Consider the following 18,915-nt stretch of genomic DNA (forward strand, 5'->3'; position numbering starts at 1 on the left):
GACAGGTGAGTGGGTAAATGTGTGGTGTGTGTGTGTATTGTGGAATATTATCCAGCCATAAAGGAAGGACATCTTAACATTCGCTCCAGCATGGCTGGATCCGGATGTAATGCCAAGTGACATAAGTGACCAGAGAAACACAAATGCTGCACTCCCATGTAGAATTTAAGAAGCAAAACAAACAAACAAATAAAAAAGAGACAAAAAACAGACTCAAACATTCAGGACAAACTGGTGGTTCCCAGAGGGGAGGAGGGCAGGGGAGGGTGAAGCAGGCCCAGGGGACAGCGCACCGAGTGCTGGACAGATCGCTGAATCACGCGTCACACACCGACGCTAAGGTAAACTGTACTGAGTTACACTGGAATTAAAAACAGATGTTAAACTCCTGAGCTGGAAGAACGGCTAGATCATGCCACGTCGCAGACCTTCCTGTCCAGTCTCCCGTGTTCTGGTGACAAGCCAAGCTGCAGGTGGCTGTCACAGGTCCCCCAAAGACGACGAGAGCCCGAAACAACGGACCCTCCCTGAATGCCTCTACGCAGAGAATGAAGGCACAGTCTTGTAGAAACAGGTACAGAAGACACGGCCTTTAAAATTCTGATTCTCCAAGTTCAAGGGGTCTGATTTTGTGCAAATAAGGGGAGGTAACTGCAAATCCCACAGTGGGAAAAAAGAAAAAAGAAAAAATCCCCAAGACTTAAGAGGAATGTGAATAAATGGCCACGGCTAGAAAATACAGTGCACACTTCAAAACAGAGACACAACATCATCACGTGACATGCTCTTGGGACAGAACATTTTGGAGATTATATTCTATAAGGAGAGTTTTAATATATGCAATAACTTTTCCAAACATACCAAATATTTCATTTATGTCTTACCATTTCTTTCTTTTTTCATGTCCATTTTTGATGACTCTGTTTTAAAGGGGAATACACACAGAAGTACGATTATTAATATGCAGCAGTTGCCTAAATTAGTCAAAATAAACTCATATGAATAGGAACAAAATGCCCATGTTTGGACACCAAAAGCAGGATTACATCAAACAGGACCGAGCTCAAGCTTTGGTCAAGCCATCTGGGCATGGTGGCCGTCCTGCCATCATGGCAGAGCAGACCTGGGGCGCTGCCTCTCAAGCTTCTCGTCAAAACTGACACTTCGGGCTGTTCTGTGTGGCAAAGTCATAATGCGCAGACATTGCAGGTAGAAGCATACATTTTCCATACTTCAAAATGCAACCAATTCTTAGCAACTGGACATTCAAGTAGTCACAACACAAAGGAGAGACTTCAATTTACAAAAGATTTTTTTTCACACCAAAAAAGGCTTAAAATATAACATATCTTTAAAGAACAGAGTATTCACTGAATTTAAATTTAACTGAATGTCTGCTCTGTTTTAATCTAGAGAAGTATCCTAATTTCAAAACATTTTAATTACAGAATTAATTAGTAGTCAGCAGGATTAAAGCGGAACATTTTGTTTTGGTGCGTGAAAATTCAACAAAAGTTTTTAAGATAGCTGGTTAAAATATAAAATCATCGCTTCTTACTGCCAATATTGTGGTATCAGCTGTTTCTGATATTTTATCTCTAATGCCCTCTTCAGTTATGGAGGACTTCTACCTTCATTTTCAACATTATCATTTTTATACTGGTTAAATTTATTCCAACAAATACATATATAGGTATGCATATCTAATACTCAGGAAAAATGGCTTTTTAAAGTCAAAACTAAGTTAGCCTTAAGGGGCCCATTAATCTAAAAAATTATTATTATGGATGAATTTTTTGTTATTCATTATAATTTTTTATGTATCATGAAGAAACTGTTCCCTGGTTGAGAATTTGAGGATAAGAAATAGATGTCCTGCTGGGTTCTCCATTTATCTACCTTTTCTCTGAATTGCTACGGTACATCACTGTATATTAATCATCCCAGTGATTACCAGTGCCACCCTGCATCCGTCCAACCAGGCACTCACCCGGCATCCACTTCGGAGGCTTTCTTCTGGGCACTCGAATAACATGGCAAACAAAGTAAACCAAATCACTGCCTGTGAGGAGCTTATGGTCAAGTGAGGGAGACACAGTAAACCAATAAATGATACTATACAGGACAGCAATAAGGGATACACTTAGAAAACTAGAAGGACCCCTTCTGAAATAAAAATAAGGGAAACAAAACCTCAGCTTTGCTCTGGGTCTCAAAGCCAAACTTTAATCTTGCACCAACGTCAACATGCATTCTTCATTCTGAATCAGGGCAGAAAGTCAAAGAAAACCAGTTTCAAATGTAGAAACTTCATGGTACCTTGGCTAAACATAATAAAGCGTCTCTGGTTGACGTTGAAGTTCGCATTGTGCAGCTGACATATGATGGCCACTCGGTTGTGCAGGGCAGCGTGATGGAAAATGGCATAACCTGATTCGTCTGAAACGTTGATGGTCAAGCTTGAGGTTTTACGGCTAAATGTATGGAAAACAGCAGACAATCCTCTTTCGACAGCAGACTTCATCCCAAATGGGATGCTCTAAAATTATTAAGAGGGTCAGAGTAAATTTTTTCAAAATATACCTCAAGTGTAGCTTAAGGAAAAAAAAAAGAACAATAAACATACTAACATACTTTCAATAGATACAATGTTAATATATAACATAATAAATATATATTAATATTATCACAGGATTGGTACCCAGTTAGGGTAGAATTTTCACAAGATCCATGTCTCACTGAACAATGATTAAAATTATTAGAACTATAAAAAACACTGAGAAATTTAAAAAATATTTTTGGGAAGTTTTTTTTTTCCTCCACTACTTTTTAGGGAGAAGTTGTAGAATTTTCTTTGAAGACAGTTAAAACAGGATAGACAATTTTCTTTCTGAAATACTTAAACAAAGGGAGATCACTGGGTTCTTTTGATTTAATAACAATCTAATTTAGAAACCTAGAAACTAGAAACATACAGCTACAGAAATAAAATTTGTCTTCTTTGCTCTAGGTCTCAAAATAGAGATGTAAAAACAGGACACTCTTCTTTGAGACATATTGACTACTTAATATTTTAAAATTAAGATTCAAATCAAAACCACATTGAGATATCACATTACTCCAGTGAGAATGGCCAAGATTAACAAGACAGGAAGCAACATGTGTTGGAGAGGATGTGGAGAAAGGGGAGCCCTCTTACACTGTTGGTGGGAATGCAAGTTGGTGCAGCCACTTTGGGAAACAGTGTGGAGATTCTTTAAGAAAATAAAGCTACCCTATGACCCTGCAATTGAACTCCTGGGTATTTACCCCAAAGATACAGATGTCGTGAAAAGAAGGGCCATCTGTACCCCAATGTTCATAGCAGCAATGGCCACAGTCATCAAACTGTGGAAAGAACCAAGATGCCCTCCAATGGACGAAAGGGTAAGGAAGATGTGGTCCATATACACTATGGAGTATGATGCCTCCATCAGAAAGGATGAATACCCAACTTTTGTAGCAACATGGATGGGACTGGAGGAGATTATGCTGAGTGAAATAAGTCAAGCAGAGAGAGTCAATAATCATATGGTTTTGCTTACTTGTGGAGCATAAGGAATAGCATGGAGGACATGGGGAGATGGAGAGGAGAAGGGAGTTGGGGGAAATTGGAAGGGGAGGTGAACCATGAGAGACTGTGGATTCTGAGAAAGAAACTGAGGGTTTTGGAGGGGAGGGGGGCGGAGGGTCGGGGTACCAGGTAGTGGTCCTTAAGGAGGGCACGGATTGCATGGAGCACTGGGTTTGGTGCATAAACAACGAATTCTGGAACAATGAAAAGAAATGAAAAAAATAAATAAAAAATTTTAAAAAAGAGCTCATTAAAATTTTAAATTTATGGACATTGAGACAAATACATGGTAAATAAAGGCCAGTGGACCCATTAAAGTGGGTGAGCTCACCACTTCTAGTTCCAGAAGCCGTCCTTCAAGGCCTGTTTAAACAGGTACAGAAATCTCATTCAGGATGACAAGTTTGTTCCTCAAGTTTGGGTCCCAGGACTGAAGCCTGACTCTGCCATTTAGTGTGATTTGGGAAAGATCCTTAACTCGCTGCATGTCAAATTTCTCACATGTAAAACAGGAATGATAACAATGTCCGAGTACCTTGAGAAAGTTTGTTAAAAGGATTTAGGAAGCGCCTGGCACACAAAAGCAGCAGTCAGTGCGCACGAGCCTTTATGAAGATGGGCCACGATGCGGTCCATTAACAGATTACTTTGTAACCCTACCAGAGATTTATAATCCAAAATTATATAGCTTCTAAGCTGCTGAAATGTGGAGTTTTTATTTCACATCAAAAACTTTATTTAACCTAATATTTATCCCTAAGATAGAAATTTGAGACATACACTTATCTATAACATATTATGTACACTAAATTATGTCAGAATTACTGAAATACCTTGCATTTCATAGCTTTTTTGAAGCCAAATTTTTTCTTAAATTGTTCATGTAATTGAGCATCTGTTAGTGGAAGCCTTTTTGGTTTCAGACTGTTCACGACTTCATTTATGGCTCCCCACCATTTTGTCTTATATAGTTGATGATAGAAAGCTTCAAGTTCAAAACAGATCACATAGTAGCTATAAAAACATGAAGAAAAAAGATAAATCTTTCTGACTTTTAAGTAATTTGCTACTTTTTTTCTATGCTGACTAAACCATATTTTTTCTATAATAATTAAATATAAAACTGTAGTTTATTTTATTTTTTATTTTTTTAAGATTTTATTTATTTATTTGACACACAGAGATCACAAGTAAGCAGAGAGGCAGGCAGAGAGAGAGGAGGAAGCAGGCTTCCTGCCGAGCAGAAAGCCAGATGTGGGGCTCGATCCCAGGACCCCGAGATCATGACCGGAGCCAAAGGCAGAGGCTAAACCCACTGAGCCACTCAGGCGCCCGTAGAACTGTAGTTTAGATTGTACTTGATTGAAAAGGAAGGTCTTAGGGAAATACTATGTTATGCACTAGCCGGAGGCGAATGTCCTCTCTTCCTGGACCTCCACTTCCATCCCAGCTTCCTGAACACAGCAGACTTCTGCAGGCTTGGGGCATACTTGAGGACCTAGTCACATTTGTCTGAGGTTGTCATTCTTCCCACGCACCACGCTCTCCTCCGACGAGGACACTAGACCACAAATACAAACTAAGGCTGTCCTCACCCACATCCTGCAAATACAGTGCTGGTCGGGGGGTGGGACTTTTCACCTTGCCCGTGGGCCCTGGCTTGCGGAGGTGCCGCCTTCATGACAGAGGGCTGGCCTGACTCCCTGGACTCCAGCCTCCGGAATCGGGGACAGGCGCTCTGAATCTTACCCGGATCTGAAGGCTTTCACACCACAGTAACGATAGCTTCTAGAGCCTTAAGGAGCTGTATGAGTGACACCCGGGTGCTTGATTTACAGTGGATGACTAAACTAAATTTCTAGAAGAAAGTAGCTCACCTTCCTTCGGTGTCATATACGCTGCTAAGAGTAGACACCACAGAGAGATACGCCAGGTCCCAGATGCCTGCTTCCGTAGATGTAGTCATAGGGGATCACACTGACTCTGAGTGGCCCAGTGGCACACCATAGAGTCCCAATGCCTACACCTCTTCTTTCTACAGTTCCCCGGAGCCGGCTCTAGCTGTGGTAAACTGTTACGGGGTCAGGAGTTGCTGATTACCCCTGGGGCCCCCGTACTCACTGCTGACTCTTCGATCACTGCCGAGGCAATGCAACAGACTTATACATTTAACACACACCAGGGGAATGTGGGTTGATTTCTTCTAGAAATTCAATTTACTTATCCAATACAAATCAAGCATTGAGAATCAGCAGGGGCCTATCCTACCCTAGAAACGGGAGAAGAAACAGGGGGTGAAGGTGGCTGTACCCTGAGACGGTCTCTACCACAGAATTTCGTGACCCACCCTTCCCACCCAAGGGTGGATCCACAGCCTGCACTGGCCCAAAAAAAGATGACCTTGGAAGCACAGAAAGCCCACAAGGCCAGCGCCACAAGGGAGCCCTCGTCCAGGCCCTGCAGAGTGACAAACCACTGTTCTTACTCAGACCTTCTGTGCCGTCACCGCTACGATGGAGCCTCATACAATGACCCCATTCATACTCTTCCCTGGAAACCGGCACCCAGCTTCTGAGGAGTTTCCAGCACCACATTTCCCTGATATTCCACTGCCACCTGCTTCCTAATACCCACAGCAGTGTCACAAGGCTAGTCTGCTCTCCATACCGGTAAAATAAGATGTTTTAGTCCTGGTATAAATTAATCTTTTTGCTCTGGTCATCGTCACCTTAATAATTCATGAATTCTTGTACTTTTATGGGTGGCCGAGTCCTGAGTATCTGACTGTGGTCCCTACGTTTTGATTCTGGTATGGCAGGAGAACCCAACCTGAACCAAAACAGTCTAGGACTGAAATGTTGCAGGCGTGCCTGGAAGGCCAGTGGAACTGATTCTATTTTCTTAAGGGACCTGGGGGTCCTAGGAGATCAACCACGCTGAGGAAAGAGAATATCAACCCACGCGAGTTCAGTCCAATAACAAGGCCCTTAAAAGCAAAGAGGGGAGATAAGGTGGCCTGTTTTCAATCATTCATTCCGATTACTCTCTGGTCCAGCGCCAACACAGAATGACCTCTCCAGCACAGAAAAGAATGACTATAAGCAAAATGACCAAAAAAGATGTTTCTGCACCAAATTATTAGGGGTTCCAGGCAGCACTTCCTTGAAACCAAGAAAATTAGGAGAAATTCTCCTTACTTCAGTAGATGGGCCTCAACACGTCTCACAGCTGACGCCGCTTTTCAGCACGCGTGAGCAGCAGCCTGGCCCAGAGATGACGCGGACCCACAACCAGGAGACACTGCATCGCTCACGCAACGGCGTCAGGGCTGAGTCCCTGCCTGGGGCCTGCTGAGCGTCAGGGTCCCAGCAGCGGATCCCTACGGAGAGCTCAGACGGGAATGAGGTCGTCACAGCACCTGAGCGCTGAATGAGCATCTCTAGGAAAAACTATGGGGGGCGGGCGATTCTGAAACTGAAGGTTCTGTAGTACCTGGTACGGGTACCAGGAAAATACTATTACTCCACTCGCCTGGGTCTGAGAAAGGAGCTCCTGCTGGTTTTGAAAGTCTGCAAATTCAAGTCCAGCTAACTGCGGGTCACCAACCCTGGTGACCAGATGCTTGCATTAGTCAGAAGCTAGAGCTCATTCCGCCACGGCATCCCAGGGCAACGGTGGGACTGGTCCCCTCTGGCTCAGCGGCAGTCTGTGTGCTTATGCCAGCCAGGCTCCCTCACCCACAACAGCCTCTCCCAGGTGCAGCTTTTCTCTCCCCCAACGCCCTGTGCTCCCAGGATCTTAGCGTCCAGCCAGACCCTACGCCTGGGAGAATCGAGTGTTATTCAGGGGGCTTCCGGGATCCTGTCCAGCTTCGCGAGGGTTGTACGTGGAGCCTGTCGGCAGGTGCTGGGTCCCTGAGCGAGGGGGTTCCTCCTCCTGGGAGATGCACACCAGCTGTCGATTCTAGAGGCGTGAGCTCTATTGCTTGATTCCCTCCAAAACCAGGGCGGCCACCAGCCCCAGGCTCTTTGAGTTCATCTCTCGCCCCATGTGCACATTCGGGCAGAATTAATGGGACGATCCACCTCTCCTTGTACATCCTGCTTCTCCCTCTGCCTTGTTTCTGGTACTTTCCTCTCTGCCACGCGTCCTGGTAGAAACTTAGAATCACTGTCTTTACTTCTTCACATCCCATGAACTCTCCCCGACTCCACCCCTCGGCCCACCACACCGAGCCTATAACCAGAACTCGTTTCCTTACCGAGGCATAGCTAAGTTCAGTGCGCTCTTCAATATTAAGTTGACTTGGCCTTTTCTTGAATTTGAGGCTTTCAACTATTCCCATATTTTGAAAATTCTCCCCATTTGGCTTCCATGCTGCCATGCTTTCCTGGTCCTGCTCCCTGCGTCTTTCCTTGTCGGTCTCCTCTGCTCTTTCCCTGCTGTTCTCCACCCCATTGAAAAGCGGCTGTTCTCCAGAGTTCTAGACTTCGTCCTTTCTCTAAATCACTTTCACGCCTTAAAAAACAAGATGAGGGGCACCTGAGTGGCTCAGTGGGGTAAGGCCTCTGCCTTCAGCTCAGGTCATGATCCTGGGGTCCTGGGATCGAGCCCCACATCAGGATCTCTGCTCCGCAGGGAGCCTGCTTCCCTTCCTCTCTCTCTCTGCCTGCCTCTCTGCCTGCTTGTGATCTCTGTCTGTCAAATGAATAAATGAAATTAAAAAAAAAAAAGACGAAAAAACTTCTTCTATATGCTTTTAAATCTCAAGTCTCTACCTCCTAATGACAATGCCCCAGCTCTACCCTCCATATTTCCAAACTTCAGTGTCTAAGATATGAAAATCCAAGAACATAATATATAAAAGACCCTAGCAAAACTTAGAGAAACATCCAGCTTCAAAAGATGACAGGCACAGGCGTGCCTGGTGGCTCAGTCATTAGGTGTCTGTCTTTGGCTCAGGTCATGGCTCTGGGGTCCTGGGACTGAGCTCCGCATCCGGCTCCCTGCTCAGTGGGGAGTCTGCTTCTCCCTCTCCTACTTTCCCTGCTTATGTTCCCTCTCTCACCATGTCTCTTTCTGTCACATAAATAAATAAAATCTTAAAAAAAAAAAAAAAAGATGACAGGCATAACAAGACCCAGCACAGGAAGAGGAGTTTAAATCCTATTTCTCTGGGCTCCTGGGTGGCTCAGTGGGTTTAGCCTCTGCCTTTGGCTCAGGTCATGATCCCAGGGTCTTGGGATCGAGCCCTGCATGGGGCTCTCTGCTCGTCAGGGAGCCAGCTTCCTCCTCTCTCTCTCTGCCTGCCTCTCTGCCTACGTGTGATCTCTGTCTGTCAAATAAATAAGTAAAACCTTAAAGAATAAAAATATAATAAGAGTTAAAAAAAATAATAAATCCTGTTCTCTGTGCTGAGTCCACTGCCCTTCCACGGACCCACAGGATTTGATCCCCAACTCCATCCCCATGTAAATGCAGCGATAGTTTTAAGAACCAGTCCCCATCGCTAAGGGCTGTTATACAGAACATACCAAAGAGCATGACGTGATAAATACACTATTTAATATTTTGTTGAGTCTGGATTTCATTCATGGAAGTTATTGTTCTAGCATCTCTGTGCTGAGGTATCAAGTTAGCCTTGGCATTTTGACACTTTCCTTGTTTTCTTCTAATGTTCAACAAGTTGTGGCTACTGTGAATGATTACCGAAAGTTCCTTACCTTTTTCCATTAAGTTCCATGACTGGTATGGAGTAATGTTCCTTGTAAACTGAATCTTCCACAAATGCATTGGCAGCACAATTCCGTATTTTTTCTAAATTGTTCTAAAATATAGGTTCTGTTACTAAAGATATATCTTTAAACGAGTCTAAACAATTATGGTTTCTTTCAGATAAAATTTTATACTTGTAAATGTTAATTTTTTAAATATAATATCCCACCAGACCTTAATGATAACTGCATGTATCCAATTCCTACTTCAGGAGTGAAGAAAAAAATACAAAAGATAATGTAAAGAAGGTAGAAAAGCAATGATAATTCAAATGTTGTGTTTATATGAAACTCTAGATTAAATTATTATTCCCAAAATCTAGAGGATCTCTTTTCTAATACTAACTGTTGAGGAAAATGGAGGAATATGTAGTGAATGTTGAGGATTTTTACTATGCTCTGATTATTTTAGGGCACATATGGTCCATTAGAGGCCTACAAATTCTGTAAGGATAGGTGCACCTTGCGTATTTATCGTGTCATCTCTGACACCTAACATACCTCGGATATAGTTTGCACTTAAATTCATGTATGTTACATGATATATGGAAAGATTCATGAGTCAGGCAGATAATCATTTGGAGACTGGCCTAGTGCCGGTACCAGCAGAGACTTTTTGTTGATGGAGAATAAGATAAAGGAGTTGTGAAGTAACAAACCATTTCAGAAACAATAATAATTAAAACCTTAAAATCTTCTAAAGCATTCTCAATTGAAGGTGTGCTGATATCAAATTCAACTCCTCCATGAACATGAAAATATTGATCCTCTTTGTAGTGAAAATGCTGACATTTAAAATCTCGTCCATAAATAAACGGAGGCAATTCTCGCTCTGTCTTGACCTTGTCATCTCCAAAAATGAAAACAAACTTTAATTTAAAAAGTGAAAACAGCATATATGCAATCATATTTTGAATATATAGATTATCTTTTTAAAGCTTTTATGTATTTATTTGTCAGAGAGAGAGAGAGCGAGAGAGAGAGAGCACAAGCAGGCAGAGGCAGAGAGAGAGCAGACTCCCTGCCGAGCAAGGAGCCCGATGCTGGACTTGATCCAGGACTCTGGGATCATGACCTGAGCCGAAGGCAGAGGCTTAACTCACTGGGCCACCCAGGCGCCCCAAAGATCTAAATTCTACTTTATGTAAACCAAGTGGAAAAAAGTCCACATTAAATGAATATGTTGGCAATTTTAGTCTCTAAAATCATTGCCTTAATATATATTTAAAACATGAAAATATATTTGTATCATACATTTTGAGCATTTTCTATAGTTTCATTGTAAAGACATTTCAAGAGAACAGCCAAAACATTATTCTACTTAATGATTTCTGTGTGTGAGTTCAAGACTTATATATTACCTCCAATTGTCAGAAAAAATTTGAAACTATGTCTCAGAGAATCTTGGGCTAAGTAAAAAAACAAAAACAAAAACAAAACAAAACAAAAAAATGTAACCTGAGCTGGCTCAGGTAAAAAGAGACATTAAAAATTAGTTAAGTATTTCTCATGGACAAAAATAACCAGCTCACCTTTTTGAAAGTCATAAAACCACACATACATTTATTTTACAAAAATAATTTTCTAAAACTCCAGTAATGATTAGGTTTGTCCAAAATTTTGATTTAGGAGCAGAATATGGTTTCATCAATGTAAAGCATACAATGTATTTTGAGAAATGTAAACGGCACAGAAAAGTTCAAGGAATAAATATAACATCTGAATATCACCACTTCGAACTATTAATACTGAGTCATATTTGCTTCCAAAAATCTAAGTAATAAAACATTACAGTTACAGCTAATATTCTCTGTAATCAAGGGCTTCTTGGTTCCATACGCCCCGCCCTCTTACCTCCACCCCAGGATCAGAATGGTCATGAGCCCATTTTTAAGTCGTTCACGGATAAAGGTAATAATTTTTGCCATTTGAATACTCAGGAGACAAATTTTCATTAAATGATCTGCAAAATTTCTACTGAAAACTTGCCACCTGTAGAAAGCCCACCATAATAAGCCTACATGCTTGGGCACCAATGGAAATATATAAATTGTGTACTAATCTGGGTGCAGGGAACAGTTTGCACGACGTGTCAGAGTCAATGCAAGTATGGTCCTATTTCAGTTCTTTAGTCTCTCACATCGGTTTGTGTGTAACAGTGCTAACACACTACTAAAGTTTTAAAATATGTTTTTGTCTCTTTTTCAGGAATGTAACACCATTCATGATCCTTTACTGCTCCATAATAATTTCAGAATCAATTTATAAACTTCCATGAAAAACACGATAGGGGTTTTAATAGAAGTGCCTTGAATTTATAGGTTTATAGATCAGATATGATACAGTCACAGTGTATCATATGTCCCATAATGAACGTGGCATATTTCCCTATTCTTCTCAGAATTTTTTTAAGTCTCCTAATAGGCCTTATAATTGGTATAAATATATACCAAGCACTACATAAATATGGCAAATATTTTTAACTACCTTGGAGACATTGAATTTTGTTTTATTTTGTTTCCTAACAGGCTACAGCAAGGTTATATGCCTGGACACACCTACTACAAACAAAGTTTAATTTAAATATAAAATATATATATATATATATATGTGCATATATATGTAATTATTTTATATTTGATTTTTATTGATACACTTACCTGAAAAAGGCGGAAGCAGACTACTTAAATATGGAACTTTCATCTTCTTTTTTAAACTCAATAAAAATGGAGTCAGAAAACATATTAACTTTAGGTATCCTATCCCTCTTCTGATTTCTTTTTTCTTCTCAAAGTGTTTTTGAATAACCTTTTTCTGGAGATACAATCTTTGCTGTAACCTCTGGTAGGTACAAATATCAAGATAGTCCTGAGTACATTTTATAGCATTTGTAAGCCAATAGGCTGCTTCAAATATAAAAACATTTTCATACTGCTGAACTTGTGTGGTACTGAACGTTAATTTCAGCATAATGTTTTCAGCATATTTCATAAAAACAGCTTTTTCTTCAGGGCTGTTGGGATCGTATGTGGGATCCTCATTCATGTCTTCATCATAGATCCCATCGAAGTCTGGGTCCTTCGTGACATCAGTCAGGCCTTGACAGCAAAGAAAAAAGAAGATAGTGAAACATCGTACTTGGCTTCTGGATAAATAGAGAAGATTGAACACTGGGTTTCATCTTGAAATCCTACTGAAGTGACAATAAAGGGATAATGAGATGCCAAAAAACTTGTTAAAGATGAAAAGCAAGTGGATGAGTGGGAACTCAGCAGAGTAAAGAAAGACGGAAGCTTGTCGACTGAGCATGGATTCCCATTCCCTTTGGAAGCACGAAACCCAATACCATGGATACAACGTCTCAGATTTAATCACAGTAACTATGGAAGAACAAAAAAATGTGATCTCTCTTTAAGCAGAGATTCAACTTTTCATTTGGCTAAAAGTATAATCTGCTGTTTCAAGCCTTCTATTACGTATTTCTTGTTTTTGCTGATATCAGAAGCTAAATATACATAATAGAGAGCTTTCTTGGTAACTGGGATGAAACACAGAAGAATTAAAACTTCATTTTACTCTATAAGTGACAAATTTCCTATTACATTTTCTTCCTATTTATGATGAAATTAAGCACTTCCTTGTTGTCAAATTGTCTTTTTAAGGACGGGTACACTTATAATGCTACACTTCATCTAAGCTTGAGAAAACTGCATGGAATCATAAAATATGTCTTGGTAGAAAATGTGGAGTCTAACATTTGTGCCTTAAAAATGCAAACAATACCTCCATGTGCCTCCCTTTCTCTCTCCCTTCTGTCCTGCCCCTAAGGTATTAAAAAAAAAAAAAAGACGGTAAAAGCCAGAATAAATTTGGATTTTTAAATGGTTACTATGCTTCACTTCCCTCTTGCAAAGGTTAAATTAAGAAATTACAAAGAAATTGAAGTATTCCCGAAAAGTACTGAAGTATTTCTAAAAAGAAGATCCGCACGTGAGTGCGCACCTGCTGCCGCCGCAGGCTCGGGGCCGGGGGTGGGGTGGGGTGGGGGTGTGGGGGTGTGGGGGTGTGTGGGGGTGGGGCGCGGGGCCGCGGGGCCGCCGCGCAGCTGTCGCCGGCCGAGCACGAGGGCCCGGGACCCGGACGCACGTGGACCCTCCGGCCCGCGGGTCCCGGAGCCGGAGTGACCGCCGCCCCCGCCCCCAAGGACAGCAGGGGAAGGAGGAGGGGGTGGGAGCGTGGAACCTGCGGGGGCGGGTCCCCGGGTTAGAATAACCAAAAGAGGGGGGGAGGGGCAGGAAAGGGCGGCAGCGAACCCCGACCGCCTCCCCGGCGCGCCCCGCCCCGCCCCGCCCCTCCCCTCCCCCGCAGGGCTGGGGCCGCCGAGCGGAAATCCGCGCGGGGAGGGTCTGCGCGAGACCCCAAGCTCCTGCCCCGCCTTGGCCGGGCTCCCCCTCGGTCCAGGCCGGACGCCGCGGGACGATGGACCGAAGCGGAAGGACGGCAGGTGCGGCGTCTGGGGAGACGCTCCCCGCGAGCGGCCCAGGCTCCGGCCCGACCCCGCAGCGCGACGCCCCCGCCGCGCCTGGACAGCCCGAAGCGACCCGGAGCTTGCGAACCCGGAGGACGAGGAAGGGGGACGAGGAAAGGCGGGGGAGGGGTGAGGAGGGGGGGCGGGGCGGGGCAGGGCGGAGCGGCGGAGGGCGGAGCGCGGGGAAGGACTCAGCAGAGCCCGGCGGGGAAGGGTCGGGAAGAGCATCAGTTCCCATAGAAACGGGGGGGGGGGCGGGGAGAGGGACGTCGGGAGCGGAGATGCACCTGCTGCTCCCGGACCTTGGACGGTACCGCGGGGACCTGCGGGCTGAGCCGGAGCCGGAGCTGATGTCTTGCGTGACGCAGCTCATGGCACAAAGAATGTGAAGGTATTAAAGAAAGAACATGTGGGGGCGCCTTGGGGGCTCAGTGGGGTGAGCCTCTGCCTTCGGCTCAGGTCAGGATCTCAGGGTCCTGGGATCGAGCCCCGCATCGGGCTCTCTGCTCCGCAGGGATCCTGCTTCCTCCTCTCTCTCTCTCTGCCTGCCTCTCTGCCTGCTTGTGATCTCTGTCTGTCAGATAAATAAATAAAAAAATAAAAAATTTTTAAAAAGAAAGGAAATGTGATCCCATGTTATGCAAATCATATGTACAAAGTCATAAGAAAGTGAAAAACGAGACAGGATCTAATCTAAAGAACTGGTTATAACTCAATCTGGAGGATGAGGAAGGGAAACACGCGATCCGTTTCGGTCTCGCCCCCTGCCCTGCTTCTGCTCCGAACTCCGTTCTTTCTGCGCCCGATGCCAGTCTTTACCTGAAGCTCCGGAGACACTCCCAAAGCAAACACCCTCCCCGTCCCTGAGATGCGCTTTCTTTCGTTCGCGGTTAAGGGCCTCACACTGGAAACCCAAGAGTGTCTTCAGGTCCTTTCCCCGCACCCTGTTGTCATTAACACGATTCCCGCGGGCACGGAGCGCTCGCCGCGCCGTCCGCAGTGCGAGGTGCTGCGGAATCGGAACAAGAAACGGACCTTCTTCTCTGTGCTCTTGAAGAGGAGCTCAAGGGCCGATAAGGGAGACCGAGGGAATCAGTGATTCCAATACCAAACGACAGAGGGTGTGTGGAAGAGAAGAGGCTGTGCCGGGTCCAGGCCTTGAGAAATGAGGAGCTGTAACCTGCGGAGGACTGCGGCAGGGTGAGGCGGGGCGGCGGGGGGAGGGCGGATAAAGGACCGGGGATGAGGAGAGGCGCAAGGGAAACAACAGAAACCATCCCATTTTACCTGTGGTGCTATGAAACGAGTATATATATACAATATATGTATGTATAGTATAGATATGTTTGTATTAATAAATACATACATTTATTTGTATTTTAACTAAAAGTTATCCCCTCCACATTCTTCTATCGCAAGAATGTGTTTTCCTTCTATCCTCTCATCCCACAAACCTAATGTAATAAATTAAAGGATCCAAGAATTACTCAGATAAGAAACCCTCCGTAATTTAAATCCCCTACAGAAAACTAGATAATATGACCAGATTTTGATACGCTCTGTTCTCTACTGCTGCTACGACTGTTTTTTAAGAGTGGTGTTCGCTGACGGTTTCGTAAATTGCAAATCACAGAGGTAAATGAAGTTTAACGTGGCCAGACTGATTCTTAGCCGTCTGCCTCCGAGAGAGAGCTGGCCTCCTGCAGAGGCCCTCGGAAACCCACGGTAGCCCAGTGTTTAAGGCAGTGATGTGGTCAGAGCTGGGGAGATGCTCCACGATTTAGTGGCATCCGTTGTGAATATACAGGCTTCAGAGAAATAGGGCCTAAGAAGGAAGGAGCTTAAAAATTTAGTGAACCAAGAACAAATACTCATTCAACCAAATTCTACTAAAACACCAAAGCTTAGATCGCTGATGCACATCTCTCCTTAACTTCAATTCTCCTATCATTCATTTTTGAGATTTATAAAAATGGCGATGTAGATGACTATCCAATCTGACAGTCATTTTGCTTCCAAGTTTGGAGATTTTTCGCATGCACTTTAATTCTACTATTGGCTCTATTGCTGATTTTCCTACGTGGGCTCCGCAAGACAAAAGGTATAAACTGAAAACTCCAACTGAGACAAAGATAAATAACTTTTAAATTAAAAAGATGGCTTCTAATAAAAATAAAACATGTTAGATTCTCTTACCTGCAGAACTAAACTCTGCAAAAATATCTTTTTGGGTTTGAGGCTTCCCGTCTGGATCAATGTCCATGATAGTGCGCCACAGTTCAGAGAATCTGGCTCGTTTTTCTTTGGGCATGTAGATCCCGTGCCACAATGCTTTCAGCATGTAGTCAATATTGATCAGAATTTGTCCAATTCTGGTATCATAATAAGCGGGTGGTAATTGACAAGAGGAACTCTGATCGTAATTAGCTTCTAAACTGATTGAAGGAATTTGATTTAAGCAATAAATTCCAACAGCCAACTCCCTTATGATTTGATGGACTTCCCTATAGTCTAAGAGGGCAGTCGGGTCCACAGGAGTCAGCAGGATGGCAGTGGAGAAACCCACATTATTCATTTGGGTCATAATTCCACACGGGAGGTCGAGCTGAGAGCGGACATCGTCTTTGGTGGACAGCCAGCTGACCAGGGCCGTGGTTAGCAACTCCTGCACTTCACTCCGGTCGTACTTCTCAAAAAAAGCAGAAGCATTTCTCTGTACTGCCAAGTTTTCCAGGTAGGTTTCTTCATCTTGAATTTGATCAAATCTAGGTAAGCCTTTTTTGGGCAGTCTTAACATTTCTTATTAATTGGAGGTGGCCTTTCTGAAGTTTCTGTACTGAAAGAAAGGAAAAGACAGGCTGTGAAATCTGTCCTGCTAATGAAGTTGGATTTCTCAGATCCGTCTGCACTTTTGTCTTTAGTAGGTTGCTTCATGGTCAACCATGATAGTTTTCAATCTTTTTAAACATGTAACACTTTAAACAATTGAAGTGTAATTGTCATAAACATTAGCCTGAGGTCTACAACACAATGATTCGATATTTGTATATATTTTTAAATGATCACCACAAAAGTCCCGCTAACATTATCAACATGCATAGTTACAAAATCTTTTATGATACCTACTTTTAAGAATTTGCTCCCTCAGCAACTTTTCAGAATGCAGCACAGTATCATTAACTACAGCTGCCGCGCTATGCATGACATCCCCATGACTGCTTCCTAACTGCAGGCCTACACTTTTGACTCCTCTCCAGCTTCACCAAACCCCCAACCCCTCCGGCAGCCACCAATCTATTCCCTGTATTTATGAGCTTGTGTGCTTTTAAAAATTCTACATATAAGCCTTTTTGTATATTTTTATTTTGTTTCCAGTTTTTTTTTTTTTTTAAAGCAAGAAAATAAAGACCTGCTTAAAAGGAAAGACAGGAAGAGCCGATTTAACTTTCTGTTTCTACGTCACTAACTGCCTTTCTGTTCTTGGAATAAGAATGACCATAACCACTGTTTTTTGAGCATCTACTACTTGCCCAGCTCTTGACACATAATATTTTAGTTATCTCATTTAATTGGTCCCTCTCTTATTGTGCTTCTCAACACTGGCCCTGCAGTGGAACCACCTAGAGCTTATTGAAACACAGCTGGACCCTGCTTAGAGTTTCTGATCCAGTCGGTTGGGTTGAGCTGGGTGATTTGCATTTCTGAAAAGTCAGCGATGATGCTGATGCTGCTGGTTCGGAGGGGACACTTGGAGAGCCCAAGGCTCCGAGAGAGGCACTGGTATCCCCGCTGTGTAGACGCAGACATGAAGCTAGGAAGGTTACGGAAGGTGCCTAGGGTTCTAAAGAATCAGAGCCAACCCAGGTCTGGCCCAAGACCTACACCCATAGGGACACGAGAGGGGGAGAGGACAAGGGAAGGGAAGAAACCTACTTTGGAATGATTGTTTTCTTGTCCAGGAGAAGGAAGCTGCGTCCACTCTGGTCCCCAGAATATTCACGGGGCCGGGGGCAGTAGTCTGGTCTCCTGGACCGGCCTCTCACATTCAGGATCCCCGCGTGGGCGAGGGGCCCGCGGCACGTGAGAGCTGAGAGCGCGTCTCCTGCGGAGGTCGCCTGGGGAGGCTCCCGGGAACCCTCCGCCTCCGGCCGGGCCCACGCGTGGAAGCCCCGGGGCCTCGCGAGGTCGGCCCGGCCCGCCGCAGGGGCCGCCCCCCTGCGCCCGCGGGCAGTGCTTGGGGCACTGGGCGCTGCTGAACTGTCCGGGCCACGTGTCCCTGCCCCGGCGGCCGGTAGGACTCAGCGGAGCTTCCCGCGACCAGCCGCGCGCTCCCCCATCACGTCTCGCTTCCACGGAAACCCAGAGCCAAGGGGCAGAGGTGAGGGCGCCGGGCTCGGAGGACCGCGGGCTGGAATCCCGCCGCATCCCGCCCTTCCACGCGGCGAGGGGTTCTGGGACGCGCATTATGAGCCAGGCGCGGGGCTCGGAGACCCCGGAGGGCGGGGCGCACCCAAGCTCCGGGAGCTCCCCGTCGCTCGGATAACCACACGGTTGCATTTCAACAGGGTCACGACTGGGGGGGTCAGGACAGCCCATGAAGGAAACCTACCGAGGCCCCGGCCGGGAAAGGCTGCTGCGGGAGGCGGGAGTTTTAAACGGGGCCGCAAGATGCTGCGCGAGCAGAGTCGGAGGAGCAGGCGTCGGGGACGGGGAACAGCGGGTGCTCAAGGACCGGCCGAGAGGGTCGTTGAACTTTCTGAGAAGCCAAACAAAGCCTTGCTGCAAGAACTAGAGAGACAATGGGCACACAATTAGGCCCTGATCACCCAGGTCGCCGAGTTACTGATTTTGAACTTAAAAGATTTAGGCCACGTCGGTGTTAGCGGACGCGAGGTACAGCTCGAGTGTGCGGCGGCGGAGGTGCGCGGGCCCGGGGGCGGGTGGCCTGCAGAAACAATGCGGTGGCAACGGACTGGGGGGGGGGGCCCGGAAAGAAAGTG

At 44.8% G+C, this 18,915-nt stretch overlaps 2 protein-coding genes across 2 annotated transcripts in view; one reads left to right on the forward strand and one right to left on the reverse strand.

Moving 5' to 3' along the window:
- The window catches only part of ANKAR (ankyrin and armadillo repeat containing), a 67,558-nt gene extending 49,384 nt beyond the window's left edge, over positions 1-18,174 (reverse strand). Inside the window, exons 1-8 of the mRNA XM_082690501.1 lie at positions 17,849-18,174; positions 16,112-16,746; positions 12,048-12,485; positions 10,074-10,237; positions 9,337-9,440; positions 4,447-4,627; positions 2,320-2,539; positions 885-920 (exon numbers count right to left, since the gene is read on the reverse strand). Of these exons, the coding sequence (XP_082546627.1) occupies positions 885-920; positions 2,320-2,539; positions 4,447-4,627; positions 9,337-9,440; positions 10,074-10,237; positions 12,048-12,485; positions 16,112-16,712 (1,744 nt within the window). The 5' untranslated portion in view covers positions 16,713-16,746; positions 17,849-18,174. The remainder of the gene's footprint in view (positions 1-884; positions 921-2,319; positions 2,540-4,446; positions 4,628-9,336; positions 9,441-10,073; positions 10,238-12,047; positions 12,486-16,111; positions 16,747-17,848) is intronic.
- SLC40A1 (solute carrier family 40 member 1) overlaps positions 1-18,915 on the forward strand; it is a 747,507-nt gene that overhangs the window by 593,890 nt on the left and 134,702 nt on the right. The gene's annotated exons all lie outside the window — the stretch shown is intronic.

Source organism: Mustela nivalis, assembly GCF_964662115.1.
Source record: "Mustela nivalis genome assembly, chromosome: 11".
Taxonomy (NCBI): domain Eukaryota; kingdom Metazoa; phylum Chordata; class Mammalia; order Carnivora; family Mustelidae; genus Mustela; species Mustela nivalis.